The following is a 26823-nucleotide window of genomic DNA, read 5'->3' as shown; positions in this document are numbered from 1 at the left end:
TGGAGTCCTACAATACGCCCGGCAATGGCGTGACGCTACGCTGTAGCCATCAAGGTATCAAGGTAGGTATACCAACATGTTCATTAAACTTTACAAAAGAGTTTCTTACCAAAAAGTTCTAATTTGACGATACTTGTTCTAAAGTTTGTACACTTTTGTGTTTTGATGAACTTCTATAAAAAAAACAACTGAAAACTAATTTGTCGTTTTGTATGGGAGATTGCATGCCATTTATCAGCAGCCTACTTCATGGCAAAACGAAGTTTGACGGGACCACTAGCAGTAAATATTATTTTTACTTAACAAAAACTTGAACTTTAGGTTAGTTTAGGTTCATTGCCAGTCTATTCGTGATCTAACGTAAAGCCAAAAGGCGATGGTGGCGCTGTTAGATTGATGACTAGTGTATCCCTGTCGAAGTTGGTAGTAATAACTTAAGAAGAAAGATCACCACAATTATTTTACTGATAAGATTTTGGAAATTTAAATTATTAATTTCAGATGGCAAGAATTGAAGAAAGATCACCACAATTATTTTACTGATAAGATTTTGGAAATTTAAATTATTAATTTCAGATGGCAAAACATTCGCAACATAACTCCACATTTAATCGCCAATCGGGTTTGGCAAAAAATAAAAAAAAAATACCTTGGCAAAAACGCTCTCAGTTGATAACTGCGTGTTTATAAGAACACTCAGCTGAGAAGAAAGCACTTTCTCGGTTGGGATTTAATTCCATAAAGAAGAAGAAGCATAAGAATGAGCATAAACTGTATAAAAATAAATTGTTTCTTGTAGATTAAACTTAAAACTTAAAAAAAATGATCAGCTTGACCACTTCCTTGTAGTTCTTTACAAATATGAAGCACCTCATGATGCAAAGGACATTTATGTGATTATTGTTTTAGTATTCTTTATTACATTTATTAAAATTCTAGCCAACTTAAACTAATAATGATTTATTACAAAATCATATTGATTGATAGGAGTCTGCAATCAAATTCCATGTAAAATCTATAAAAATGAACAATCTACATGCTTCTCACAGCTCCTTAATATCAATACTGTGCATTTGTGTTATGCTGACTAAACCTTGGACTAAACTGCAATTTTCTTTTCTAATTTGTTAACGACTCCGTTTTTTTTTCAACTGAAAATTGCCGGTCGTGTTGATAAAAACGGAACATACCTGTGTAGTATTTTCAACCGCTACGCTGTTCTCAGTTAGTGATCCTTTATAGAGAGATAAGCGGAAGTAAAATGGAAATGATTTGGCAACAGACCAAAAGTGCTGATTTTGCTCAGCGTCGAGAATAATATTGTAACACGGACATGACTTCCTCATTGCTAAAAAGTGTATTTTGTTTTGTTATAGATCTTTGAGCTACATATTCAAACTAATAAACAGTCGAAAAAATCGACAACTTAAAATCGCAATGACAAAAATTTAAAAATGAAAAATATTTCATGTTTTTGCCTCACGCAAAATTACTTTTACCGAAATAATTTCAAGTGGATTACATTACTTCTCAAGAAAAGTTCAAAACAAACATAACGCATGCTCGTTTGGCTCACACTTTGACAGCTCTCGCTGCTCGATTGGCTCACACTTTGACAGAAATGTCAGCTTCCGCAAATCTCTCTTATAAAGGATTACTATTCTCAGTGTAGCAATCGTCGACTTCGGTGTTAAATCTTTCAGCAGGTCAACTTCGAAAAAATCCGAATAGTAGTCACCAGGGATTGAATCCTGAGAAAATTGAGAGAATCTCTCACGTATCGCTCTCTGTAACTATCATAACATGCTGCACATTATGAGAGACTGTTTATCGTATACTGCTACAAGTTTGATCAGATTGGGGGGATAGTAGTGCATGATAAAACCCCTCTAAACATGCTCCAAGCCTGGGGGACACTGTTGTTATTGGAAGTTCGTGGATTGTTTATCGTGCCAGTAAAGAAAAAACACCTATCCCCAACGGTAAACAAGCGAGAAATAGTGATTTTATCATCGCTCTCTCGTTGGGGCTCTCGCTCGCTGCTTCCATTTATCAGACTTGTTACACCTTGCGATACAATGACGATCGTGAACCGCAACAGATGGGATGTTTTTCTTTGCTTGCTTTGATCGTGCTTCATTCTCAAATGAGAGCGAATTCTGCAACGCCTGGTAGTCATCAGTAATAAGAAATTTGCAGCTCTCTCTTTGGTAGTCTGCGAGGAACACGTCCATTGGCACCAACAGAAATGGATACAATGGCTTTTGCATCGGGTCTGGAGCTTGAGATGGATGTAATTTAACACAGATGCTGCATTTTGTGATGATTTCCTTAATCTGAGCACTCATGTCAGGCCAGAAAAGATTAGCATGAAACTAAGCGGTAAATCATACAGTGCCAGACCAACTCAGGACACAAGAGACTCCGGCAATCCCAGGGTCGGCTAGCTACTGGGTAATCAAGGGATTTTCGCGTACAAAAACTAACAAAACGGGAACTTTCACTTTTCTAGCACATTTATTAAAATTCCCTAATTTGTGGCGTGTGCATGTTGTTCTGTATTGTCCAATTATGTGTAAATTTGTTATGTGTGACCTATTCTATTTTGTACCGGTACATACCGCTGCCTTATGTTGTTGGGTGGACGAATGGCTGACACAGCGACACCAATCCTGCTGTGCCGCCGGAACTCTCGCCGGAATGGCGAAGCGGGCGGATGTACGGGCTGGTATTCCGGTCCGTTGATGGGCCAGCGGGCGTTGCTGGACGATGGGATGCAGGCGTCTTCCCTCTTAGACGCAATCGGCCGGCCGTGGCATGGCCACCTTGGACGGCCGAGAGAGGGATCTCCTTGGCGATTAGGGCCAACGGCCCGAGATGTTTAGGCCCGGAAGCCTAATGGCTTCACAAGCCGAGCCGTGTGCTGGACGGCGGATCCGAAGATCCGAAACGAAAACAAGAACAAGATACAAGAGGTCCTAAAGGACACAGACAAGTTACAAACTATTTCCTTTGAATAGTGCAGGAATATTTTATTACCTGAGCTTAATTATCACCCAAGCATCCACTTAACTCCTGCTAAGGGACAAGAGGGGGGGAGGGGGGTTCGTACACGTTTTAACTACACTGCACTGAACACTTATCCACAGCACACGGACGCCTGATATTAAAAGAGGCCGAAATTGGACAATGGCCGTCCTTTTAAAGATTTCCCACATCCATCATATTTTATCTGATTACATGCCATCTCGCTTCATATATGTATCATCGTCCCGCCATGATTAATAATTGGTAGCGGACGATGACATTTACAGCGGCACAAACCCTAACGCTTCTGTGGTATCTTCTTCTGTTTTACACGAGAAACGTGAAGGTTCCGAAACAAACAAATAAATATAAAAAACAAAAATCAACAATTTAATGGTGGCTTCAATTCCATTGGGGCTTACATGAACTTTTTCTGCTAATATCTGACGTAGCGAATGAGGCACCACAATTTTGTCGTTACGATATATGATTCCTTATTGCGTGCTTAGTTTATGCCTGTACTTATGGAAAATGTTTTGGCGCAGTCTGTAATTTTGTTCAACGATGACGGCTAGCTATCCTGAATAAATTGCACGATCTGCGGCAACGAAGGGTTCAACTCTGTCTGTACGATGATCTAGCTCAGTTGCGCGTCCTTTAGTTTCAGAAATTTGGAGATGTTTACTTACTCGATTTCCCGAAAGACTCGGAAAATATCCCGTTTGTTAAACTAGTCGTGGGCAAGATTTTTGTCGAATTGGCAATTGCGTCAGCCACTACGTTCTCTTTTCCGGTCACGAACTCTATATCGTCAATCGGTAACGCTGTAGATTCAGCGTAGATTGTGCTGCAGACGCCGTGGTGCTGATAGTAATGGCTTTCGAAATACGTTGACTAACGGTTTGTAATCCATTTTAACAATAGTTTCAGGGTTTCCATCAATTAATTGGTCAAAACGTACACAAGCGAAAAGGATAGTGGGCAATTCATTTTCGATTTGTATGTAGTTTGTCCAAGGAGTGGATCACTTCTGATGCATCTGATAAATTTCATGAATTTAAATGCACTCTCAGCAAAGTTGCAGTTCATGGTTTGCTCTAGTGATCCTTTAATAAGAGAGATTGGCGAAAGCTGACATTTCTGTCAAAATGTGAGCCAATCGAGCAGCGAGAACTGTCAAAGCGTGAGCCAAACGAACAACCCTCATAGAAAAATCCAATTTGCCGTATATTTCAAACAATAAGTTTCCTCTAACGGATAGAGTTAATGTATTACAAACAGTGGCGTTTCTGTTGAACGGTATAGAATCTTGAGCTGTAGAATGTTAACAACAGTTCAAGTCATCTATACTAAATAGTGACAATTTCTGATGGTATCCAGATTTTGTTCAATGATATGATAATGAAAACTCTCGATAAACAGTGGCAAAATAAACTCACCATCTGCGGAATGGTTTACGTTTTTCCACATTCACACATCTGCGTTTTACTATATTTAACCGTTGTTTCACAGTTTCACGAACAGTTATACACGTTTGAAAATTACCACGGCGAGATGAGCGAAGCTAATGTTTTAAAAAAGCGGTGTTATGTTTACAGCGAGATTATAAAAAATTAAACAAAATGTATATTATTTAACTTAATTTGATCGTGATTAAGGTCAAGATATGAGAAAAAAATAATGTAATTTTCACATTGTGTGGAACGGAATGTTCAAATCTACCTAGATGATTTTTTAGCGTGTTTGTCTTTAGTCAATCTGAAAAAAAAAAAAACAAAACAAAAACTCGCTGCCAAAACGTTTGGTTATTTCGAGAATAAAAAAACATTTCCTGCGGAAATTTCCGATACTATTTGCAATTGGAGTCGAAACAGTTTGTAAGTATATCTATGGGTATAATCATATCCTAGTTAATTTTAATTTTATCTATTTTTTTCCTTAAATGTGTGTTTCCCAAGTGTTGTGATGCGACTTCAATCGGGGCAAGGAACGATGCTGCTGCCTAACCATCTAAAGTTGTTCCTGCACCAAGCAATGGATTTGCTCGTTAATTTCCAGCAGAAAGCATCTGGGACCAGAATAGTACACCAACAGTGCTGTCCGAATCTGCCATCTCCACTAGCTGCAAGAATTTTGGTAAGACATAGTTCTATTCGAAGTCCGTCAAGCAACCGGCCGGGGTCAAGATGGGGATGCTTCATGCTGGAATCGCAGGAATCGAAGCTGAAGATTTGATACCAGCGGAAGGGTAGCTGACTGCCGGATCGAGAGTTACCGGAATATTTTTACCGCTTCAATGCTCCGAATCAGTGTTAAGCAAAATATGATTTTGTCTGTGATATGATATTGAAGCCGGAGGCACCTTGCAGAAAATGTAACTACGTATGACTTAATTGACTAATAATAAAACGAAAATAACGACAGTGATTGAATTGGTTAGTTTATTAAAAAAAGAAAAAAAAAAAAGAAATAATGTCCCCATCATTTCTAATCCGACAGATCAGTACAAAGTAGGGTTAAAATACCATAAAGTACAATTAACTAATAATTACCCATGCATTATTCGCATTGCTCGAACATAAATGGTTGGACTGATTCTGAACTATTTGCCTTACCATTAATTGGTAAAAAAAATTACCGTATATGGACCATCCGGCAAATAGTGAACGAAAAATTTTGTTCGAGAAATTTGGCAATTTTATATGGTTACATAACTTAACCGCCTATTCCCCACATTGTTATTTTTTCAATTACAATTTGCCAGACTGTCAAAACCATTCCCGGTACTGTTGGTTTATTGTAATTTTGGATGTTATCTGAAACTGTTTAGATATTGTCGTAAATTGTAGTGGATAGTTCGGGAAATAGTATCTGTACGGTTTCAGTTTATGCGGGAAGCGTTATGTTTGTTTTGAACTTTAATTGAGGAGTAATGTAATCCGCTTGAAATTATTTTAGTGAAAGTTGTTTTGCATATACAGTGGGGATTCGCTCGTTGGGGGTCCGCTACATGGAATGACTCGATGGTTGGATGTTCGCTGGTTGGAAAATATTCCAACTAAAAAGCTCTCAAATGTCAACAGAAAATGTCAAACTGACTTTGACGTCTGAGTACCGTCGCATTGCAGTCTCCATATATAGAACAAATGCGTATGTATATGTGCGTTTTGTTAGAATCCCAGCGCAATGGACACGACAACACAATCTGCGAATTCTTGTTCCGGGATTCACGTACAAAGAAAGTAGAAAAACACGGACTACGTTTCTTTACGACGTCTATTTACGGTATAGTACGGACTAAGCAATCAACATACAATAATAAACATACATAGTTCTCAGCAAAAATGCATCGTCGATCTTTTTTTCTGACATTCACACTCATAGTCACTCATCAAACAGTTGTCATTGCATCGACCAGGGGGTTGACTACACACTCATTTTGTGTTTCCTACCAAGGGGCTGTCACTACACTACCCGCATAGAAAAACACAATTTGTCGTAGTTTCCAAACAGTAAGTTTCTTTTTTCTGTTAAGGTTAGTGTAACACAAATGGTTGTTTTAATTTGGAACAATATGAATTCAAAAGCGTTGAACCATTAAAAACAATTTAAGAAGTCTTTACCGAATAGTTACAATACATGAAACTGTTCACGAATTGTAGCATGATATGAAAATGGAAATTTTCACTAAATGGTAACAAAATAAGATCACCATCAGCCAAATTGTATGTGCTTATACTTACGCAACACACTTCCATGTAGACATGTCACTATACATTACAATTATTGAACAGTTTGGCAAACATTTGCATGCATGAGTTTTTAGGCACGCCTAAAAGAGCTCACTGTGGCTATGCAAATTTAACGATCAGATATTATAGGCAAATATAATGCACCACCGTCATATAGTTCACTAGGGAGGAACGAAAGAAATGTCACTGAAAAAGTTTCTTATGTCTGAATTTCAATTTTTCAACCTCAATTTAGGTCATAATCAATCGATTATTGTACTATTTTCCATTGACATAATCATTTTCAACCATTATTCTTGCGATACACCTGATATCACAAAAAAATTACCAAAGAATACGAATGTTTATTACTTGATATTTATAACCTACTAGTGGGCCCGGCAAACTTCGTCTTGCCATCAAGTAGGCTGTTGAAAAACGCTATGGATCGTCCCATACAAAATGACAGTTCCGTTCACGCTCGTTTTTCCAACTTTCCCGGTGAATATCCTGGGATTTTTATACACACAAACAGGTCGGAACACTTGACGAACAAAACGGAAAAATATTCATTCAAATCGATTGACCCGTTCGGAAGCCATTTCGTGACATACAAACACAACTCCATTTTTATTTATATAGATGTCGTGAAACACAAATTTTCCTATTTTCTCCCACTAAACTTACATGAACACCGACCGGACCTGTATATTTTCGAAGGAAAAAAATGTTAATTATGTTTTTCAGTGCTCTATGATAGTCTACACAATACCTATTCCTAGAAAAAGTATACATTGTGTGCTCCTTCCTATGCTGCACACAATGCGTTCTAATCCCAAACCCCTTTTTCGCCAGATCTTCTACTGGCCACCAGATATCGAAGTGATCGTTTAGCTTTGAAAATATTTACCTGTTGTCTTTCCACACAACTCAACCAAAAAAGGAAACCAACACAAAATTTATGTTGCTTAATATTTTTGATCCAGATTAATGAAAACTAGAAATTATTTTTAATTACCGAATGAAACTTTTGTAAATTATGCTAAACTCGCTGGCATTATTCTTAGCGTGTTTGTTTGTGCTGTTCACGAAAACAGGAAAAAATGACTTCACAAGTTTGCAAAAAGTCTGTTATTCTGTTTTGTTCTAAGTTTTTTTGGTAAGTAATTTGATACGAATGAGGATCAAAACAGTATTTAACATTTTATTTTCATTTCAGCATCAAAAATTTAAAATAAGCAAGCGAGAGTATCAACTGCGGATCACGGAAGGCAACCCGAAAATGTTCGCTTGTCCGCAAAAGTTCGATGATTCCAAGCAAGTTTTTCTAGCGAGTAATTTGATACGAAAGAGGATTCAAACAGTATTTGATACTTCTCTTTTTTCAGTATATGAATCTAAAATAATAATCAAACCTACGAACTGCGGGAGTATGGAAACTTCCGTGAAAACCGAACTCAACAGCCCTTGCTGCCCCAATCAGCAGATATCGACAAATTATGTCCAGAAATGGAACAGCCGAACCCGAACCTACAGCTACGGGACGGGGTAAGTTCCGGAAAAACAAATCGGATAATGAAGCCCGTGATTCGGTGTACCCAACGTTTCTGATCGCTGATGAAGTTCCGGATCGACACTTGAATAAGCCCGTATGTGCATCGAATTACAAAAATCGATAACTTCGTCGTACTTTTTGTTAATTTTAAACAAAAATGTAATATTGTGAGAAATTGTGTATTCTAAGTTTTCAATAATAACTCGAGTGATAAAACTAAATGTAAGTGTTTAAGAATTTAGAGGAAAAGAGAAAAAAAAAACAATACCGTATTTGGTGGAATAACAATAACGAACTATAAATTCATAATTATATATACCGTAAATATTTTCATGAAACCCATATAGGTTAACTACTTATGAACCGTTTGCATTACAGTAGATTGAACCAAAAATGGATTGTATATTGACTGTTTGGCGAACGGGAAACGAAAAATTTTGTTCTGGAAATTTGTCGTTTTCTAATGGTGACATAACTTAACCGCCTATTCCCCATATTGTAGTTTTTACAATTACCATTCATCAAACTGCCAAAACAGTTTCCGGTATTGTTGACTTATTGTTAATTTGGGTGTTATATCAAACTGTTCAGATATTGTAACATGCGGTTGAGGACTGTTTTGGAAACAGTACAAAAATGGTTCATATTTATACGGGTAATTCAACACGTTTCGTGACAATTTGCTCTCTAGATGCGTTAGTGTGGAGCATTCTCACCAGTTGTCAGTCGTTCCAACTAACGGGGCGGATTCACTAGATGGAAGGCAGTCGTGTTCCAACCAGCGAATCCCAACTGTAACTAAAAATATTCAATATTTTCCTTTTTTATTTTTCTGCTGTTTATTAGTTTGGAAATGTAGCTCAAAGATCTATAACGAAACAAAATACACTTTTTAGCAATGAGGAAGTCATGTCAGTGTTACAATATTATTCTCGACGCAGAGCAAAATCAGCACTGCTGGTCTATTGCCAAATCATTCCATTTTACTTCTGCTTATCTCTCTATAAAGGATCACTAGGTGTAACCTGGGAGGGAGAAACCAATCCAAATTTCTGTACGTCATAGTGAGCCGGGATTCCGCTGTCACGAACTGTCACTGTGAGCCCAGATCTCAAACATTGGACTAACATGGAAAAAGCGCGTAACTGATTAAAACACAATTTCGCATTTCATCAAAAGGAACAAAAATGGAATGAAAATCCATTCATGCACATAATGCAAGTAATGTCACGTGAGCACCTTTCAATCTGATTGAATACCGTGCACCCCCGCTAATTTGACCTACCTACATGCAAACCATCGGGGTTCATTTTTAATTTGAACATCTAGTCACCCTAGAAATGTGTTTCTGGTTACCTCTTTCACTGTTTTGTTTTGATTCTGCGCTCCGTTCCACAGCGTTCCATTTCAATTTACTCTGTTCCATGAGCTAAATGACGTTTGAACCATTTTTAATCTGAACGATGTGCAAATTAGCGGGGTACAGATTAAAAAGTGTTCAGATTAAATGTGGTCAAACCAACGGGTGTACCCGGTACAAAGCATTGAAAAACGCATCGTTTTACTTTTTCTAATGAAAATGAATATTAAGTGCATAGAAAACTGTAGCCCTTTTTCCATGTTTGTCAGGAAAGATCGAAAGTGCACAACAAAGGAAAACTGGCGATTTTCCCCAAGCCTGCCTTGATTGTTGCTGGCAAGCTGGAGTTATCTTGCAGTTAAAACAAACATGTTCTATATATTTCGTGTGTAGTATCTGTGCCTCCCTCCCAGGGTGTAACCATAGCTGAACCCATCGAAAAGAGTTTAAAATTTCATGAACCGATCTGAGCGTTGCCGCCTTGGCAACTGTTTTGCAACTTGCGTCAAAATCATAAAACTGGAAGTGTCAGTCTGTCAGTCCAGCGGAGCAGCACCAGTAGCACAACGACCTCATCTTGGCGTTGGAAGCATTTCTTGGGACCAAAAACAAATTCCAGCTCCAAGCGAACAGTGTGGCGTTCTTTTACTGTTCTAAATTGTAAGAAATTGTCGGCATTTGGTAGATTCCACATCTGAAGACCGCTTTCGAAAAATGCTGTTCAAAGTGTGGCACGCAGTGGCTGGGTAAGTTATCCCTCATATTTTGAGTTATGTAATTTCGCCGACGTATTTTGTAACGTTGCTTACGTATTTATATTGGGACATTGCAGCGGAAGGTTCCTCTCGACCAGCGCGGCGCGGCATGGCTCGAAAAAAGTCCCCACCCGGCAGATCAACAAGCTGCTGATAGCAAATCGAGGAGAGATCGCATGCCGAGTTATGCGGACTGCGAATCGACTGGGCATTCAAACGGTGGCCGTTTTCTCCGATGCTGACGAGCGGTCCCTACATGCCAAAATGGCCAATGAGGCGTACAATATTGGACCCCCGGCGTCGCAGCAGTCTTATCTGCGAGGGGAGAAGATTCTGGAGGTGGCCAAAAGGGCCGGATGTCAAGCCATTCACCCGGGATATGGTTTCCTGTCGGAGAATGTGGAGTTTGCTGAGCTGTGCCAACAGGAGGGAGTGATCTTCATTGGTCCCCCGGCCAGTGCAATTCGGGACATGGGTATCAAGAGCACGTCGAAACATATTATGAGCGAGGCGGGAGTTCCGATCATCAACGGATATCACGGAGAGGACCAATCGGATGAGCGTCTGATGCAGGAAGCGAAGAAGATTGGCTTTCCGCTAATGATTAAGGCGGTTCGCGGTGGAGGCGGAAAGGGCATGAGAATTGCCGAGACGGAAGCGGACTTTTTCCCGGCCTTGCAGTCGGCCAGGACCGAATCGGAGAAGGCTTTCGGAGACAGTTCGATGCTGCTGGAAAGGTATGTCCGATCGCCACGCCATGTGGAAGTGCAGGTCTTTGCCGATCACCATGGGAACGCGGTTTACCTGTATGAGCGGGATTGTTCCGTTCAGAGGCGTCATCAGAAGATCATCGAGGAAGCTCCTGCCCCTGGGCTGTCGGAAGAACTGCGGGTTCAGTTGGGAGAAGCCGCCGTTCGAGCTGCCAAGGCCGTGAATTACGTTGGTGCCGGAACGGTGGAGTTTATCCTGGACAAAGAGGACTTGTCTTTCCACTTCATGGAGATGAACACTCGTCTACAGGTGGAGCATCCGATCACTGAGATGATCACCGGAACGGATCTGGTTGAATGGCAGATTAAGGTGGCTTCTGGAGAGCCACTTCCGATGACTCAAGAGCACATTCGCAAGACTGGTCATGCATTCGAGGCCAGAATCTACGCCGAAGACCCGGCGGGAGGATTCCTGCCAGGAGCTGGTCCCTTGAATTACCTCTCGACGCCAGTGCCTTCCAATACCACCAGAGTAGAGACCGGTGTCCGCCAGGGAGATGAAGTATCCATCCACTACGATCCGATGATTGCCAAATTGGTCGTTTGGGGAGAGAACCGTCCGAGTGCCCTTCAACTTCTCATTGAACAGCTGCGTAACTACCAAATCGCTGGACTTCAAACGAACATCAACTTCCTGATTGACCTGGCCAGACACGGTCATTTTCAGGCGGCGGATGTCCACACTGGATTCATCGATCAGCACATGGAAACCTTGTTCCCGGTGAAAACGGTCCTTGCTGAGAAAATCGCTCAAATGGCAGTGGCTTACGTTCTGAACGAAAATGCCAGCACACGCAAGTCGTTGAATCGACTGAACCCATTCGATTTGGAATTGAACTTCCGACCGAATTATACTCCGACCAGGAAATTCGACCTGAAAGTTGGAGAAAAGGAACACAAGGTTGAAGTGAAATCGAAAGGAGTGGACTTTGAAGTTCGCGTTGACGGAGGCGCTTGGTTGCACGTGAAAGCTACTAGGAAGCCACACGAGAATCGATTCTTGCTGCAGACGAATATCAATGGACACGTTTCTTGCTTCAACACCGTGATTGAGAGCGGTTCTATCGCTTTGTATGATGATGTAAGTACCTATATATTCTTTCTTGATCTACCTTTTTCAGATAACCCTATGAGATTCGATCTATTGTGGCATTTTCCTCATCCTTAGTGTACTTAGGTCGCATTACTGTATTTCCACTGATAGGTAATAGAGTATCCCTTTCCGTATAATTATTTTCTTGATTCCTCAGAAATTGATGAAAAAATCCAATATGATGAAAAGGATCCGCTATTTTCACATTATATAGAGCTCAGCTTCAATAATTTCCAATACAAGGATTCAATTTCAGAATTTGTAGCTAAAAGCAATGATTTTGCACTGTGAATCCTTGAATTACCAGATCATATTACCCTAGCCCAGTACTTCCCAAACTGTGCGCCGCAGAACTTTGCCAGGTGCGCCGCGTGTAAATTATGAACTGACATGAAAATTATCTCATAAAGATCGAAGGAAACTTCAATTCACTGATCGCTTTCGATTATGAACACTCTAAAGCAAACGCATTAAATGTTTGTTCAATGCCCTAAGCCTAAAGTTACAATTCTCGCATAATTTGTGATCTCACCCTAGATGCCATTGGTAACCGAATGTGTAGCTTGTTATTACCGAGTAAACGAAATGATTTACACGTTATTCAACAATGCTACGATGAAGAAAAGATGTCTCCTAGTGGTGATAGTTTTCATCCTGGTCCATTAATTTGAAACAAGGAGCCACACAATCGGTTACCAATGGCTTTTAGGGCGAGATCACATGTTATGCGAGAATTCTCGCATAACTTATGATCTCGCCCTAAAAGCCACACGTCACACACAGCGTCACCAGTTCACGGTAGATAACTGTCAAAGTTATTTACAAATAAGATTTAGCGGAGGATGAAAATTATTACTGCCAATTAGTTGGAAAGTTTCATCAATAATTGTTTCCTTATTGAGTAAGTAGGGGGACATGGGGCAAGAAGGACACCCGGGGCAAAAGTGCCACCTCTAATTTCACGTAGTTCAAATCAATTGTTTGATGTTTAACGCAGGATAAGTATAAATTGAGTACTAATTGGGAGTTGTGTAAATATTACAGTTATAAATGTTTAGTACAAAAAATTAGAAAAATGTCTTTAACTCACCAACGCAAAATATGCGAAATCTTATAAGAATGTAAGACTGGAAAACAAGGCTTGACTCCCAATAAATACAAAACATATTGATTTTTCCGCACAGTATTGAAGATTTTCAACTGTTTAATATAGCTGTGAGGAATTTTTTTCGAAAAAGTCCTTTTGACATTGAATTTTACATATATAATAACAGTATGTCTAATGGGGCAAGAGGGACACCGCAATTTTCTCATATAAAATCAAATGAACTTTTATTTTTCTTGTTTAATATTGCATTCAATCAATGTTTCCTACTAAATAAAATCAAAATAAACCATCTTGGACATTCAAAATGGTTTCTGATTTTTTTTACTATTATTGTTACAGTCAAATAAGATGAAAACTAAATTAATTTCGTATAATTACTTTTTAACTATAAGTCAACATTTATCCCTCAGTTTTTATCTTTACTTACTCTTCAATTTATCGTTTAGGCGGGGAAATAATAATATACAAAATTTGTGGTATTTTGCTCTGGTGGTCTTCTTGCCCCATACGAGTGGCACTCTTGCCCCGTGCCTCGTTTAACAACCTCATAAGAAGGGACATTTTCAAAAATCTCAAATCATCATGTGTTTCTTATATTTTTGAAATCTATCGATAACATAGTTTAGAACAAGAGGTGAGCTTGTTCCCACACTGGAATAATCGTCAAAAATTGTGCTAATCAACCATGATTTGAACCTATATATCTTAAGGTGTCCTTCTTGCCCCCAGCCCCCCTACTAGTTGGTAAACGTCGACCATCGAATCAACTCTCGATTATTGTATCTGATTGTGGTTGTAATGAGGAATAATTAGCCTCTATTGACCCGGTTATCATGACGACCAAATGTTCCGATCTAGTTCAGTACAGAGGAGTTTGTATGCGGGGCCCAGATAGCCGTAGCGGTAAACGCGCAGCTATTCAGCAAGACCAAGCTGAGGGTCGTGGGTTCGAATCCCACCGGTCGAGGATCTTTTCGGGTTGGAAATTTTCTCGACTTCCCAGGGCATAAAGTATCTTCGTACCTGCCACACGATATACGCATGCAAAAATGGTCATTGGCATAGTAAGCTCTCAGTTAATAACTGTGGAAGTGCTCATAAGAACACTAAGCTGAGAAGCAGGCTCTGTCCCAGTGGGGACGTAACGCCAGAAAGAAGAAGAAGAAGAGTTTGTATGCGTTATGCTGTCCCATTAGATCAACTGCCCCAAAGAAAACACATTCTGGTAATTGTTATTCTCTAATTATTATTAAATCCGTATTTTCTTTATTTTCCATAGATTTTCGCCAATTGAAAATGAAACTTCACTGGAAAATTCGGTAAATGAAATCATCATTAAATCTCGCGGGTTTTCTGATCTCTCTTCGACGTAGTCCTGATCGAGTTTGACTGCAGTCCTCTTCTTGGTCAGCTTCTGTTTCCCCCGGCTGGACGTCGGATTCACAATCTTCGTCAGAATTCAGGACACTTGAGACAGCTGATTTAGCAGAACATGGAACCTTTTTCAAATCATTGACACTCCTTGCATACTGCACCCCATTGCCGCTTACAATCACCATCTTCGGGCCCTCCTGTGCTACCACTGTAAAGTGTTCTGAAGAGAATGTTGAATCTGTCTTGGACTTCTTTTGGTGCTTCACGAATACTACATCTCCGATACGAATATCTGATGGTTTAGCTTGTCTTGCGCGATCTGCCTGTTTTGCACTCTTCAGCTTTTCTTCCGCATCTCTCTTCCTAACATTTTGACGGTCCAATTCTTCGATATTTCCATCATTCCAGAGGCTTGGAAATGTTCCTCTGAATTTCCACCCAGCGAGCAACTCGAAGGGTGTTACGTTTAATCTGGAATGTGGGATCAACGTGTTGTGGTTGTGCACAAAAACGTTCAATTCTCTCCTCCAGTTCTTATTTTCTATTTTTGCAGCAGACAATGTTTTAATTACTGCCTGGTTTTGTCGTTCGACCAGGCCATTTGTCTGTGGGCAAAGTGGGATTGATTTACGGACCTTTACTCCTCTTTCTGTCCAGAAATTGCAAAATGCGGAGCTCTGGAACGGAGGTCCATTGTCGCTTTGGATTAAGAGGGGTAATCCCCACAGTTTAAAAATCTCTTGCAGAGCCGCGTTGGTAGCCTCAGCATTGGTGCGATGCATTTCGACTACAAACAGGAACCTGGAGTACGTGTCGACTACCATAAGAAATTCACCAGTTCCGTACCCCGGAACTTGCAGGAAATCGATTTGGACAATCTCCCATGGCCTCTCTGGCAATTCACGAGTGGATAGTGGTACTGGTGGATTTTTTCGCGACAGCAGCGCACACGTCTCACAGTTTTTTTTTACGAATTCTTCAGTTTCTGTGCTCATCCTTGGCCACCAAAAGAAATCTCGCATGATGCGTTTCATAGCCACCTCTCCATTGTGGCCACTGTGAGCCGATTTCAACGCTCTAGTCCTAAGGTCCTTAGCTAATACTATTCTGTCTCCTTTGCTGATTAGTGCTCCAAGAACATGGAGGTTTTTCTTGTGTGCTTCGAATTTGCGCAAGTCTTTGGGCCATATGTCATGCTTCAAAGCAAATCTTAGGTTCTCCATTTCTTCATCTTTTTCGAATTTTGTTTCGATTTCGTTCAACGTGATGTCCATGCTACCTGTATCTAGACTGTACAACACGTGGTAGTCACTATCATCGTCGAATGGTTTCTGTTCCTGTGAATCTCGAATCAACCGCGATAGTGCGTCCGCAACGTTGTCTTCTCCTCTAATTCTTTCCATTATAAAATCATACTATTGTAATCGCAAAGCGTATCCTTCTGCTCTTGAGAACGCCCTTTTGCCGATGCGATAGTTGGAATGGTAAATAAACTCATTCGCTGAAGCATCCGTACGTATAATGAAAGGTCGACCGACAAGATAGAATGTGAAACGCTCGACGCCCCATACTACCGCTAATGCTTCTCTGTGCGCCTGTGGGTAGTTTTGCTCCGAGGCGGCTAGCGCTTTTGAAGCACAAGCGATTATTCTTGGCGCACCTTTCGCATCATATTGGACCAGGACAGCACCTAATCCCACAGCGGACGCGTCGACGAAGAGTTCCGTTTTGTCTGTATTGCTGTAGTACCCAAGTGTTCTAATCGCTTCTACTGCTTCAGTTTGTAGGGACTTGAATTCTGCTTCTTCAGCATCTGTCCAATAGAAACCTGTTGCATTTGCCAATGACCTGAGTGTGGTAATAATAGCAACATAAAATAAACTTAAATGATAGTGACATAGGGCGAACTAAATATGATAGTAGTAGTCGATTTTTAATTGTCTTCAACAAATATGAGCATCCCTAATCATTCCTTGGCTTGAGAGTGAAATAGTAGAATCTGATCACCAATACATTGAAGGTAGATCAGGAAGACGAGAAAACAAATAATATAAAATCAGCCGATAGTTCGTGCAGCGGGCAGTTGATCGACGACAGTTGTACGAAGCAGTAGCAGTTGAAAAAACAGCAGCAGAGACAAATCTCGATTACTTTTTCAAATCGACGTAAGTATCTTTTATACGGTTTTGAGAAAATTAATTAGGAAAAATCACAATCTATCTTCTAAAACTGTTTTAAAATGAATCACCTTTTTAACATTTTTTTGCCGTGTACTTCGCTCAAATTTTGCATGCACTCAGCTCACGTTCAAAAACTAGGTAGTTTCTATTATTTCCCACAAAAATAATTATAAGAAAATGATAAGCCGTTTCATTCAGTTACTTTCGACGTTTTTCTACCAGTGCAAAATCGGCTCAAGTAGTGTTTTGTTTTGATTCGTGGTTAAGTCACTTTGTCTCTCCATACAGCGGGGCGGCGAAAGTAGTGGTTAGGTTGCGAAAGTTGAAAATGTTACTTTCGTCGTTTTGTAAATCCGGAAATTAAACGTTGTAAAAGTGAAAAGTTGAGTTGGTACAGAGCGGTACGTGTAGAATTCCGCCTGCTTAACGCGTAGGATCGATAAAGTGAGTTTGTATACTTTTTTGACTTGAGTCTGTATGAATAAGTTTTCGAGAAATGCTTATTTAAACCACAGCCGGACTGCAGTGAGGTTATTTGGAGCCGATTTCAACGCTCTAGTCCTAAGGTCCTTAGCTAATACTATTCTGTCTCCTTTGCTGATTAGTGCTCCAAGAACATGGAGGTTTTTCTTGTGTGCTTCGAATTTGCGCAAGTCTTTGGGCCATATGTCATGCTTCAAAGCAAATCTTAGGTTCTCCATTTCTTCATCTTTTTCGAATTTTGTTTCGATTTCGTTCAACGTGATGTCCATGCTACCTGTATCTAGACTGTACAACACGTGGTAGTCACTATCATCGTCGAATGGTTTCTGTTCCTGTGAATCTCGAATCAACCGCGATAGTGCGTCCGCAACGTTGTCTTCTCCTCTAATTCTTTCCATTATAAAATCATACGGTTGTAATCGCAAAGCGTATCCTTCTGCTCTTGAGAACGCCCTTTTGCCGATGCGATAGTTGGAATGGTAAATAAACTCATTCGCTGAAGCATCCGTACGTATAATGAAAGGTCGACCGACAAGATAGAATGTGAAACGCTCGACGCCCCATACTACCGCTAATGCTTCTCTGTGCGCCTGTGGGTAGTTTTGCTCCGAGGCGGCTAGCGCTTTTGAAGCACAAGCGATTATTCTTGGCGCACCTTTCGCATCATATTGGACCAGGACAGCACCTAATCCCACAGCGGACGCGTCGACGAAGAGTTCCGTTTTGTCTGTATTGCTGTAGTACCCAAGTGTTCTAATCGCTTCTACTGCTTCAGTTTGTAGGGACTTGAATTCTGCTTCTTCAGCATCTGTCCAATAGAAACCTGTTGCATTTGCCAATGACCTGAGTGTGGTAATAATAGCAACATAAAATAAACTTAAATGATAGTGACATAGGGCGAACTAAATATGATAGTAGTAGTCGATTTTTAATTGTCTTCAACAAATATGAGCATCCCTAATCATTCCTTGGCTTGAGAGTGAAATAGTAGAATCTGATCACCAATACATTGAAGGTAGATCAGGAAGACGAGAAAACAAATAATATAAAATCAGCCGATAGTTCGTGCAGCGGGCAGTTGATCGACGACAGTTGTACGAAGCAGTAGCAGTTGAAAAAACAGCAGCAGAGACAAATGCTTATTTAAACCACAGCCGGACTGCAGTGAGGTTATTTGGAGTCTCCTCACTGCTGCCGGCTTGGTTTACAATATTAGCTGTTTTAGGATGTCCGACGGATGAGTAAGCGAGTGGCTTCGCCCTCTGTCCGTCGGCATCGGTTACGACACTGAGGCGCTCAGTTTTTGTCGCACGATGAACGAGAAACTTATCGACAAATGTGATCAAGCCGAGAAAGCTTTTAACTTCAGCACATGATGTTGGACGTCTGAAGTTTCTAATCGCATTCATCTTCTCTTGGTCGATTCGCCATCCATCAGCTGTTAGCTCGAATCCAACGAACGTCACTTTTTGTCTGCCGAAGACACATTTCGCATAATTGATTTTTACGTTGTGATCCTTCAACCGTTCCTGAACTTCGGCAAGATTCTTGTCGTGCTCCTCCTTTGTCTCACCGAATATGAGGACATCATCAAGGTAGTTACACACGCCCTTGCATCCGACTAGAATCTTACGTTCCATTACTTCCTGGAATATGTCAGGAGAATTGCATAATCCAAACGGAAGTCTTCTGTAGTGGAACATACCGAACTCTGTCATGAAATTAGTTAAATGACGGAATGTTTCATCGAGCTCGATATGAAAGAATGCACTGCACAAATCAATGGTGGAGAACCATTTCGCGCCATCCAATTTCGCAAGAATTTGATCCAATGTAGGCATGGCATATGGACTACGTAGGATGTACCGGTTTGGGCCTCGTAAGTCGACGACGAGACGGAAATCTTTTGCTCCTTTTGGGACCACGAGCATTGACGAGCAAAACGATGCATCCATGGTTTCCGTGACCCGCTCGATTATATCTGCCGATATCAATTCTTCGAGTCTTTGACCTACCATGTGTTTCATGGCAATTGGAACATTCATGTAGATGTTCCTACATGGTGGTTTTGCATCGTCATAGTTTATTTTTATAGCGGGTATGTTGAATTTCGGGGATGGTTCTACGGAGCTAACGGCTGCAATATTGCTGCTGTTATCCGTTCTGCTACGTTCAACCGGCACTGTTAATCCGAGGAGAAGAATACTGTACCTGGTCGCTGTAGATCGACTAAGCAGTGAACGAGACTCTCTGACTACGTAAAACTTTTCGAGCAACATCGGGCGGTCGTCCGATATGTACAGGGAGGCTTCAAAAGTACATAGGACCTGTATTCCATCCGACGTCGCGTATGCTTTCAAAGGCCGATCTGTACCAGGCTGTATGTTATGTAGCTCTGAGCTATACTTCTCATTCCCGACCATTAGCTCAAACGTCGATTCCGTCAGTGTGTTCACTTGCGCTCCTGAGTCGATTAGAAACTCACACGGCATACCGGCAACGGTAGCATGAATTACTCCACTGTCAGTTGGCGCGTATACTACGGATATTGCAGTCTCGCTTGAATTTTTCGCTCCGAGTACCTAACGAAGCAAAAAATACATGTTGAACTACGAGCATACTAGTACTTGAACGGGCGTAATAGGGTAAAAGCACTAATTTTCGAGCAAGAATGCTATGCCAGTATTCGGACTTTCAAATCAAGTAATTAAAATCGTATGAATCTGTCGAAAATGAATGCTTGGTCAAAATTGGTGCTCTTCCCCTATATGTAGTCAGTCGAATCACATTGAAATCAATGCAAACTTTGTGTTACGAATTCATTTGATTTATTTCAATTTAAAATGTTATGAGAGATACAGAATCTATTTCATCAAATTTGCCCGGAAATGATATTCATTTTGAGTTAATTCAAACTTCACTTACAGGCTGTTTGGCTTCTTCCTCATCTCGGTTTGCCTCCGGTTTAGCTCCGATTACTGCCACTTTCAATGGCTCTTCAGCTGGTGTTCGGTTGTCGATATATCGTCTGTTTTGAGCTGCTACCGGTCGGGTGCAAGCTCTCAGCAGATGCCCTATCCCACCACAGTTATGGCACGTCATGTGCCATTGTCGTACCGCTTAGCCATCTTGTTTGGTTTTTTTTTAACCGCCGATTAAACCAACTGCTCGCTTCGGAAATAGAACACTGAATGAACTACGAATCACACTTCGTTCGGCATCAAGCTCAATCTCGGATTTTTCTCTTTCTCACTCTCTCTAGGCCAACTTCTTTCTCTTTTAATTCTGAGATTACGCTACCTGGAGTTATTTTACAAATCTTGTTCTCAATTTCGTTCTATCCCTAAATTTTCTTTAGGTTCGTGCGCTCAATTTTCTCTTATTTTAGGTGTCTCTTCGCTCTTTTCATATAATGCTCGCGTTCACATCGGCTTCTCTCAACCATTCGGGTTTCGTATTATGTTTATTCATTCCAGTTTCCGGTCATCTCGCAAGTTCGTCAATCGATAACACTGTTATTCATAATAGGCCAATATTAGGTTATTTAATATTGTTATATAGGGATGCCAAGTATATTTTTTTATCAATCATAATAGTCGTTTATACTCCCACACTGATGTTCTGCAAGCCGATTACCGGAGGGACCTCTGGGCAGGAATTATTTGACATCGTTGATTCTTACATGGATGAGCACGAAATTCCGTGGAAAAATTGTGTTGGAGTTTGCACGGATGGAGCTCGTGCCATGTCTGGTCGTTTTCAAGGATTACAAGCACGGATTCACAACAAAGCTCCTAATGCTCTGTGGACTCATTGCATTATTCATCGAGAAGCATTGACAGCAGAAAGTCTCAGCAAAGACATGAGTGATGTTGTTAAAACAGTTGTTAAAGTGGTAAACTATGTGAAGACTCGTCCAATGAAAGCTAAATTTTTTGCTAAATTATGTGACGACATGGGAGCCGATCATTCTAGTTTGCTTTTCTATAGCAGCGCTCGTTGGCTCTCATTTGGAAATTCATTGTGGAGAGTATTTGAGCTCAAAAATGAAATTTATGCATTCTTGGTTGGCGAGAAGCACCCATGTGCTTCAAAGTTCAACGATCAAGAATTTTTGTCCAAAATAGGTTTTCTCACTGATTTGTTTGAAAAGCTAAATATTTTGAACCAGTCGTTGCAAGGAAGAGAGTCCCATATTTTGCAGCTTTCTGACAAGATTGCTGCTTTCAAGAAAAAACTTGAACTGGGGAAAAACTATACGACAAAGGAAGATTACACATGTTTCTCGCAGCTCAATATTTTCTTGAAAGATAATCAAATAGCATTGCCAAAAATCCTCAAGAGCGTTTTTCAAGACTGTTTGACCAAACTATCTTTTGCTTTGGACAGATATTTTCCGGAAAACGAGACACGTCACATGAACTGGGTGAGAAATCCATTCATCGACAAGGTTCCAGAATTCTTCACTGTCCAAGAAGCAGAACAGTTTGTGGATTTGTCTACTGATTCTAAAGCAAAATTCAGATTTCAATCCTTGCCACTTGTTGAATTTTGGAGCAAGACGACTAAAGAATACTCACTAATAAGTACACTAGCTCTGCGCGTTCTTGTTCCTTTCGCAACATCATATCTCTGTGAAACAGGATTTTCAACGGTGGCGGCTATAAAAACAAAGTATCGTTCAAAAATCGATATCGAGAAGGAAATTCGTGTCGCAATTTCAAAGATAACGCCGAATCTAGATAAGTTGTGTAAAGAGAAGCAAGTTCACCCTTCGCATTAACTCTTTGAATTCCGATAATATTTCAAGATTTCATTTGGTTTGGTTCATTTGGTTGTTGTATTGTTGTAATAAAATGAAATGTACTGTAAAATTAATAACAAATATAATTTTTCATAAGATAATTCATTATATCTATTATTTATACTGGTGCGCCGCGCCACGTCCAGAAAATTGCAAAGGGCGCCACATTATCACAAAGTTTAGGAACCGCTGCCCTAGCCCGACAAACCAGATGAAATTAACCCCGTATTAAACTTTTTAATATAATCATGTTATTGGTTTACCTTTTCCAGAGTGGTCTCACATCCGCCGAAGTTGTTCAGCCCAAATTCGTGACTGCCGACAGTGCCATAGAGGGAGCCAACGCCGGTTCCGTCATTGCCCCAATGCCAGGAGTGTTGGACAAGGTGTTCGTTAAGCCGGGAGATTCGGTAAAGGCCGGCACTCCGCTCGCCGTGTTGATTGCCATGAAGATGGAACACGTCCTGAAGGCAGCCAGTGATGGAATCGTGAAGGCCGTCCCCAACGCCGAAGGTTCCAACGTGCAGAAGGGAGCCGTTCTGATTGCATTCGAATCAACTAGGCTAATAGAGGTGCCTTAAATATTACGGACCAGCAGTGCATTTACAATCAAACAGTGACAAATTGTGCATTTATTAGAAATATTTTGTAATTTTCCATTTGTAGGATAAAAGACGGGTAGAACAGGGCTCAACGGGAATCGAACGCTAAGCGTTGTAGAATTCAGATTGACAATAAAAGTTTTCCAATATTTTCAATTTTACATGATAGTTTTCAATGGTATCGGTATGAAAGAAGTCCCTACTCACTTTGAAATGTATTGAAAGTAACGAGCTATAGGCTCTCTCTTCTCTTTACGCTCATGCGTTTTGAAGTGCCCTTTTTAGGGCGCTGTTTGAATCCATTGTGGTATGGAGCTAAATGCTCTCATTCCGCTCATTGCAAATCTAGCAATAGAGAACTGCTACCAGTCCTGTTAAGGATTTCGGCATAAAAAAGTACTTACGTATTAAAACTTTTATGAACTTCTCCTAGCTCTCCTCCATTTTGCGATGTGTCTTCTGATGCCTCCTCAAATCCCCCATCAAGTAAAACGCTGCAGGACATTGATCACACTTTTGCGACTTGACTCCGCTGTGAGTCAACGCATGAGCCTTCAGATGACTTCCCAGTTTGAACCTCTTCCCACAATCCCCGCATTCAAACGGTCTTCCCTCGGCGTGTCGGACCAACACATGTTCCTTCCGGTCGTTCCCATTTTCGAACAACTCATTGCACTGGCCACATGCAAAAACTGCCGGTCTCGTATCATCAATACCCATTTCGACTGCCTTCTGATGCTTCTGTTTGTGCCGGTGGAACAACGAAGAACTGTGGAATGATTCCGGGCACTGGGAACATAAGTATGATGGTACTGCCGTGTGCCTCAACTTCTTATGCTTGTTGAGATCTCCAATCCGGGCGAACCCCATCGGACATTCGACGCACTTGTATGGCTTGTGCCCCGTGTGGCAACGTCGGTGTTCTCCCACGTGCTGCAAGCTCCTAAAAACCTTCGGACATAAATCGCAAGCAAACGGGTTTTCCCCCAAGTGCACCCTACGATGAAGGATTACAAAGGTTGAATCCTGGAAAACTTTGTAGCAGATATCACAAAAGTTTCCGGCATGGTTCTTTTCCAAATGCGTTACAAACTCTTCCAAATTACCAGCTTTTACATTGCAGTAAACGCAGATCTTCTCCTGGGATAGTCCCTCATTATGCTTGAGAAACTTCTTCCTAGCTCTGACCAATTCAGCATGTTTCCGCTGGCAATGCCTCAGCAATTGATTTCGGGCAGGAAACTCCAACTCGCAAAACTTGCACCGGAAGAGCGATTTCCCCGCGCGCTCGATAACCGATCCCGGAATCGTGTGGTATCCCTCCATGTGCCGGAGCATGTTCTTCGTGCTTCCGAAAGTCTGGCCACACACCTCGCAAATCCACCCCGCTACATCACTGGTTACGGTAGGCGCTTCTTTATCGGGTGCTTCATTCCGGAGTTCTAGCGACTCCAGGTAGCGGAGTTTCAACGACTCAAAAACGTTAGCATTTTGTAGGAGTTTCCTCAGTGACCGCAGTCGCTTGAGACGATGCTTTTCATCCAAGGGACTGCTGGAAGCGTCGTAATCGTGGGGCTCCGCTTTTACTTTGACCGGTTCTGGCGTAGTTGACATGGTTCTAAAATTTCAGAAAAATAGGTAATATCTATGTTTTATTTATGTGCAATTTGCTAAATAATACTCACAAATTTATTAAATTAAACAACAGAAACAAATCGATTGGCGAGATGGACCAACCAATGGTCTTAGCCTGTCGAGTACGACAATCCAAAGAAAAAAAAAGAAACAAATCGATTTGTTTTGTGATAACTTCGAAGCAATCATTGATATCGCGACAGAAATAAAACATGAAAGAAGAATCATAAAAAACAGGATTAGGCGCAAAAGCACAACAAAGATTTACACCGTCAACTCGTTACACCCCATGCCTCAAAATTCAGCTCCGAAAACACTATATATACGGACTGGTCAAAATTATTTTCAGGATTTTTTTCCTATGCTTTGATGTTCACTAAGGTATCGGAACTGCTCATAACTGCATAGTAGACCTGATCATATTTTAAAAAATGCCTGGAAATCTACCGGTCAAGCAGTATTCGGAATTCTCATGCCAACAACAATGTCTGGTCAAATTTTCAGCTCATTTGATAAAGATTTCAGTATGCTTCAAGTTGAAAATGTGTTTTTGGGCTTATTTCAAGGTTTGAAAAATCATAACTAGCATATGGAAAATCAAAACCACTTGCTATTACCACTATTTGAAAGCTAATTCGATTCTGTTAAAGTTTCTCGAACACGCTAATAAGATAAAATTGAGTTTTAACATTGTTTGATCCAAATTTGTACTCCGCAGTACCCAGAAATTACAGTTTTTTCAATATACATGGTATAAAAAAAAAACACATTTGCATTATTTTTTCAGGCCCTAGTCAACGGGAATAAAACAAAATACATTTCTGAATTCATTGACCATCAAAAGACTACATGTTGCTTAAGGCAATAAATTACAATAAATGCCCAAAGATCGAGCACCGCGTCGCAACCTGATGATAATCTGTTAGCGAATGCAAATTTGCAATCGAAGCAACCCATGACTTTAGTGTTAATATTGATTTTGAATAAAAACTTTATATGTTGTTAGACCGTCACCTAGACCACACGCGTCTTTTTATTAGCTCTGCCCCAATAGGTTATGGGCCGTCGACACGTGTCTAGTGGAAGCGGAAGAAAATTCAAGACTTGAAGCTTTTTTCACTTCAAGAATGTCGAATCCAAATGCAGGAAGCAGCGCATCCGGCGATGGCGTTTTGGTACGACAGCAGCAGCAGAGTTTCAACACACAGGGCCACCCCCACATCGAGCGGCTGGTTGGTCGAGAAAACTGGAGGACCTATCTGGAAGTGGAAGATCTCTGGGAAGCAGTGGAACCAACGCCTAATGAAGACGGAACGCTCCCCACTGTGGACCCTCGGAAGGACAGAATCGCACGAGGTAAAATGATTCTGTTCCTCGACCCGGTGAATTTCATTCACGTCGAGGAGGTAAAAACTGCGGCCGAAGTGTGGAGGAAGCTTTCGAACACGTTCCAGTGTCCTGACCCGCCAGTGGTGCCTTCTCCACAAGCTAATCACGACGAATCTGGTCAGTTGTGGATCGATGGAGGCCTATGTGAACCGTATGATTTCGACAGCGCATCAGCTCATCGGAATTGGCTTTCCATTGGACGACAGATGGATCGGCATGTTACTGTTGGCTGGTCTACCGCCGAAGTATCGCCCCATGGTGATGGGACTGGAAAATTCTGGAATACAGATAACAGGTGACATCATCAAAACGAAGTTGCTACAGGAGACCGTTTTGGCAGAGCCTACTACGGAGCCTGCATTCGTTTCGCGAGACGATTCAAAAAGCAAGCATGGTAAGGTAACCAAGGCAACGACCACGCAAGGTAAGGGACCGCAATGCCGTCGGTGTGAAAAATTTGGGCATATTGCAAGGTATTGCAATGCCAAGGAACCGGCTCAGCGCAACAAATCGGACAAGGAAGGAGATGCTTTTTGCACGGTGCTATCTGTGCGAGAAGCTGGAGAGGACGATGTGTGGTATTTCGACTCTGGCTCGGTGAAGCACCTCATGAAGAATGAAATGCTACTGGAGCACATGCGGCCGGCGGACGGTAGCATCTACGCGGCAAATAAGGGAATCATGAAGATTGTCGCGGAAGGATCCGCAAAACTGCGACCCACGTGCAACCCTGATACGATTGATGTGACAAACGTCGAGCTGATTCCGGAGCTGGCAGTAAACCTACTGTCGATAGGTAAGATAGTCGATCAGGGTCATTCGGTTACTTTCACCAAAACAGGCTGCAAGGTCATCAATCCGACTGGCAAAACCATCGCTACTGGGCAGCGATCGAATGGACTGTTCAAGTTGGAGCAAAAACCATCCAAGGCGTTGGCGTGCCCATCCCCGGATACG

General features: G+C 41.1%; 2 protein-coding genes and 2 long non-coding RNA genes across 4 annotated transcripts; 3 read left to right on the top strand and 1 right to left on the bottom strand.

Moving 5' to 3' along the window:
* Nucleotides 1-4664: 4664 nt before the first annotated feature.
* Nucleotides 4665-5454, top strand: LOC110675847. The gene is made up of 2 exons (XR_002499845.1): nucleotides 4665-4904; nucleotides 4986-5454. It is a non-coding gene; the product is annotated as an uncharacterized LOC110675847 (long non-coding RNA).
* A 2347-nt stretch (nucleotides 5455-7801) lies between these two features.
* On the top strand, nucleotides 7802-8534 carry LOC5573093. The gene is made up of 3 exons (XR_002499844.1): nucleotides 7802-7917; nucleotides 7978-8092; nucleotides 8147-8534. It is a non-coding gene; the product is annotated as an uncharacterized LOC5573093 (long non-coding RNA).
* A 1659-nt stretch (nucleotides 8535-10193) lies between these two features.
* Nucleotides 10194-23003, top strand: LOC5573091 (methylcrotonoyl-CoA carboxylase subunit alpha, mitochondrial). The gene is made up of 3 exons (XM_001654355.2): nucleotides 10194-10419; nucleotides 10506-12279; nucleotides 22513-23003. Exons 1-3 carry the CDS (start codon nucleotides 10388-10390, stop codon nucleotides 22819-22821), a joined length of 2115 nt encoding a protein of 704 aa, XP_001654405.1. The 5' UTR covers nucleotides 10194-10387; the 3' UTR covers nucleotides 22822-23003.
* On the bottom strand, nucleotides 22992-24661 carry LOC5573104 (zinc finger protein 93). Its single transcript, XM_021846125.1, has 2 exons — nucleotides 24528-24661; nucleotides 22992-24460 (listed from the first exon to the last, which is right to left on the bottom strand). The coding sequence occupies exon 2, from the start codon at nucleotides 24454-24456 to the stop codon at nucleotides 23272-23274; it is 1185 nt and encodes a 394-aa protein (XP_021701817.1). The 5' UTR covers nucleotides 24457-24460; nucleotides 24528-24661; the 3' UTR covers nucleotides 22992-23271.
* Nucleotides 24662-26823: the final 2162 nt, after the last annotated feature.

Source organism: Aedes aegypti, chromosome 2, assembly GCF_002204515.2.
Source record: "Aedes aegypti strain LVP_AGWG chromosome 2, AaegL5.0 Primary Assembly, whole genome shotgun sequence".
NCBI lineage: Eukaryota > Metazoa > Arthropoda > Insecta > Diptera > Culicidae > Aedes > Aedes aegypti.
This window is presented reverse-complemented; position numbering and strand designations above follow the sequence as displayed.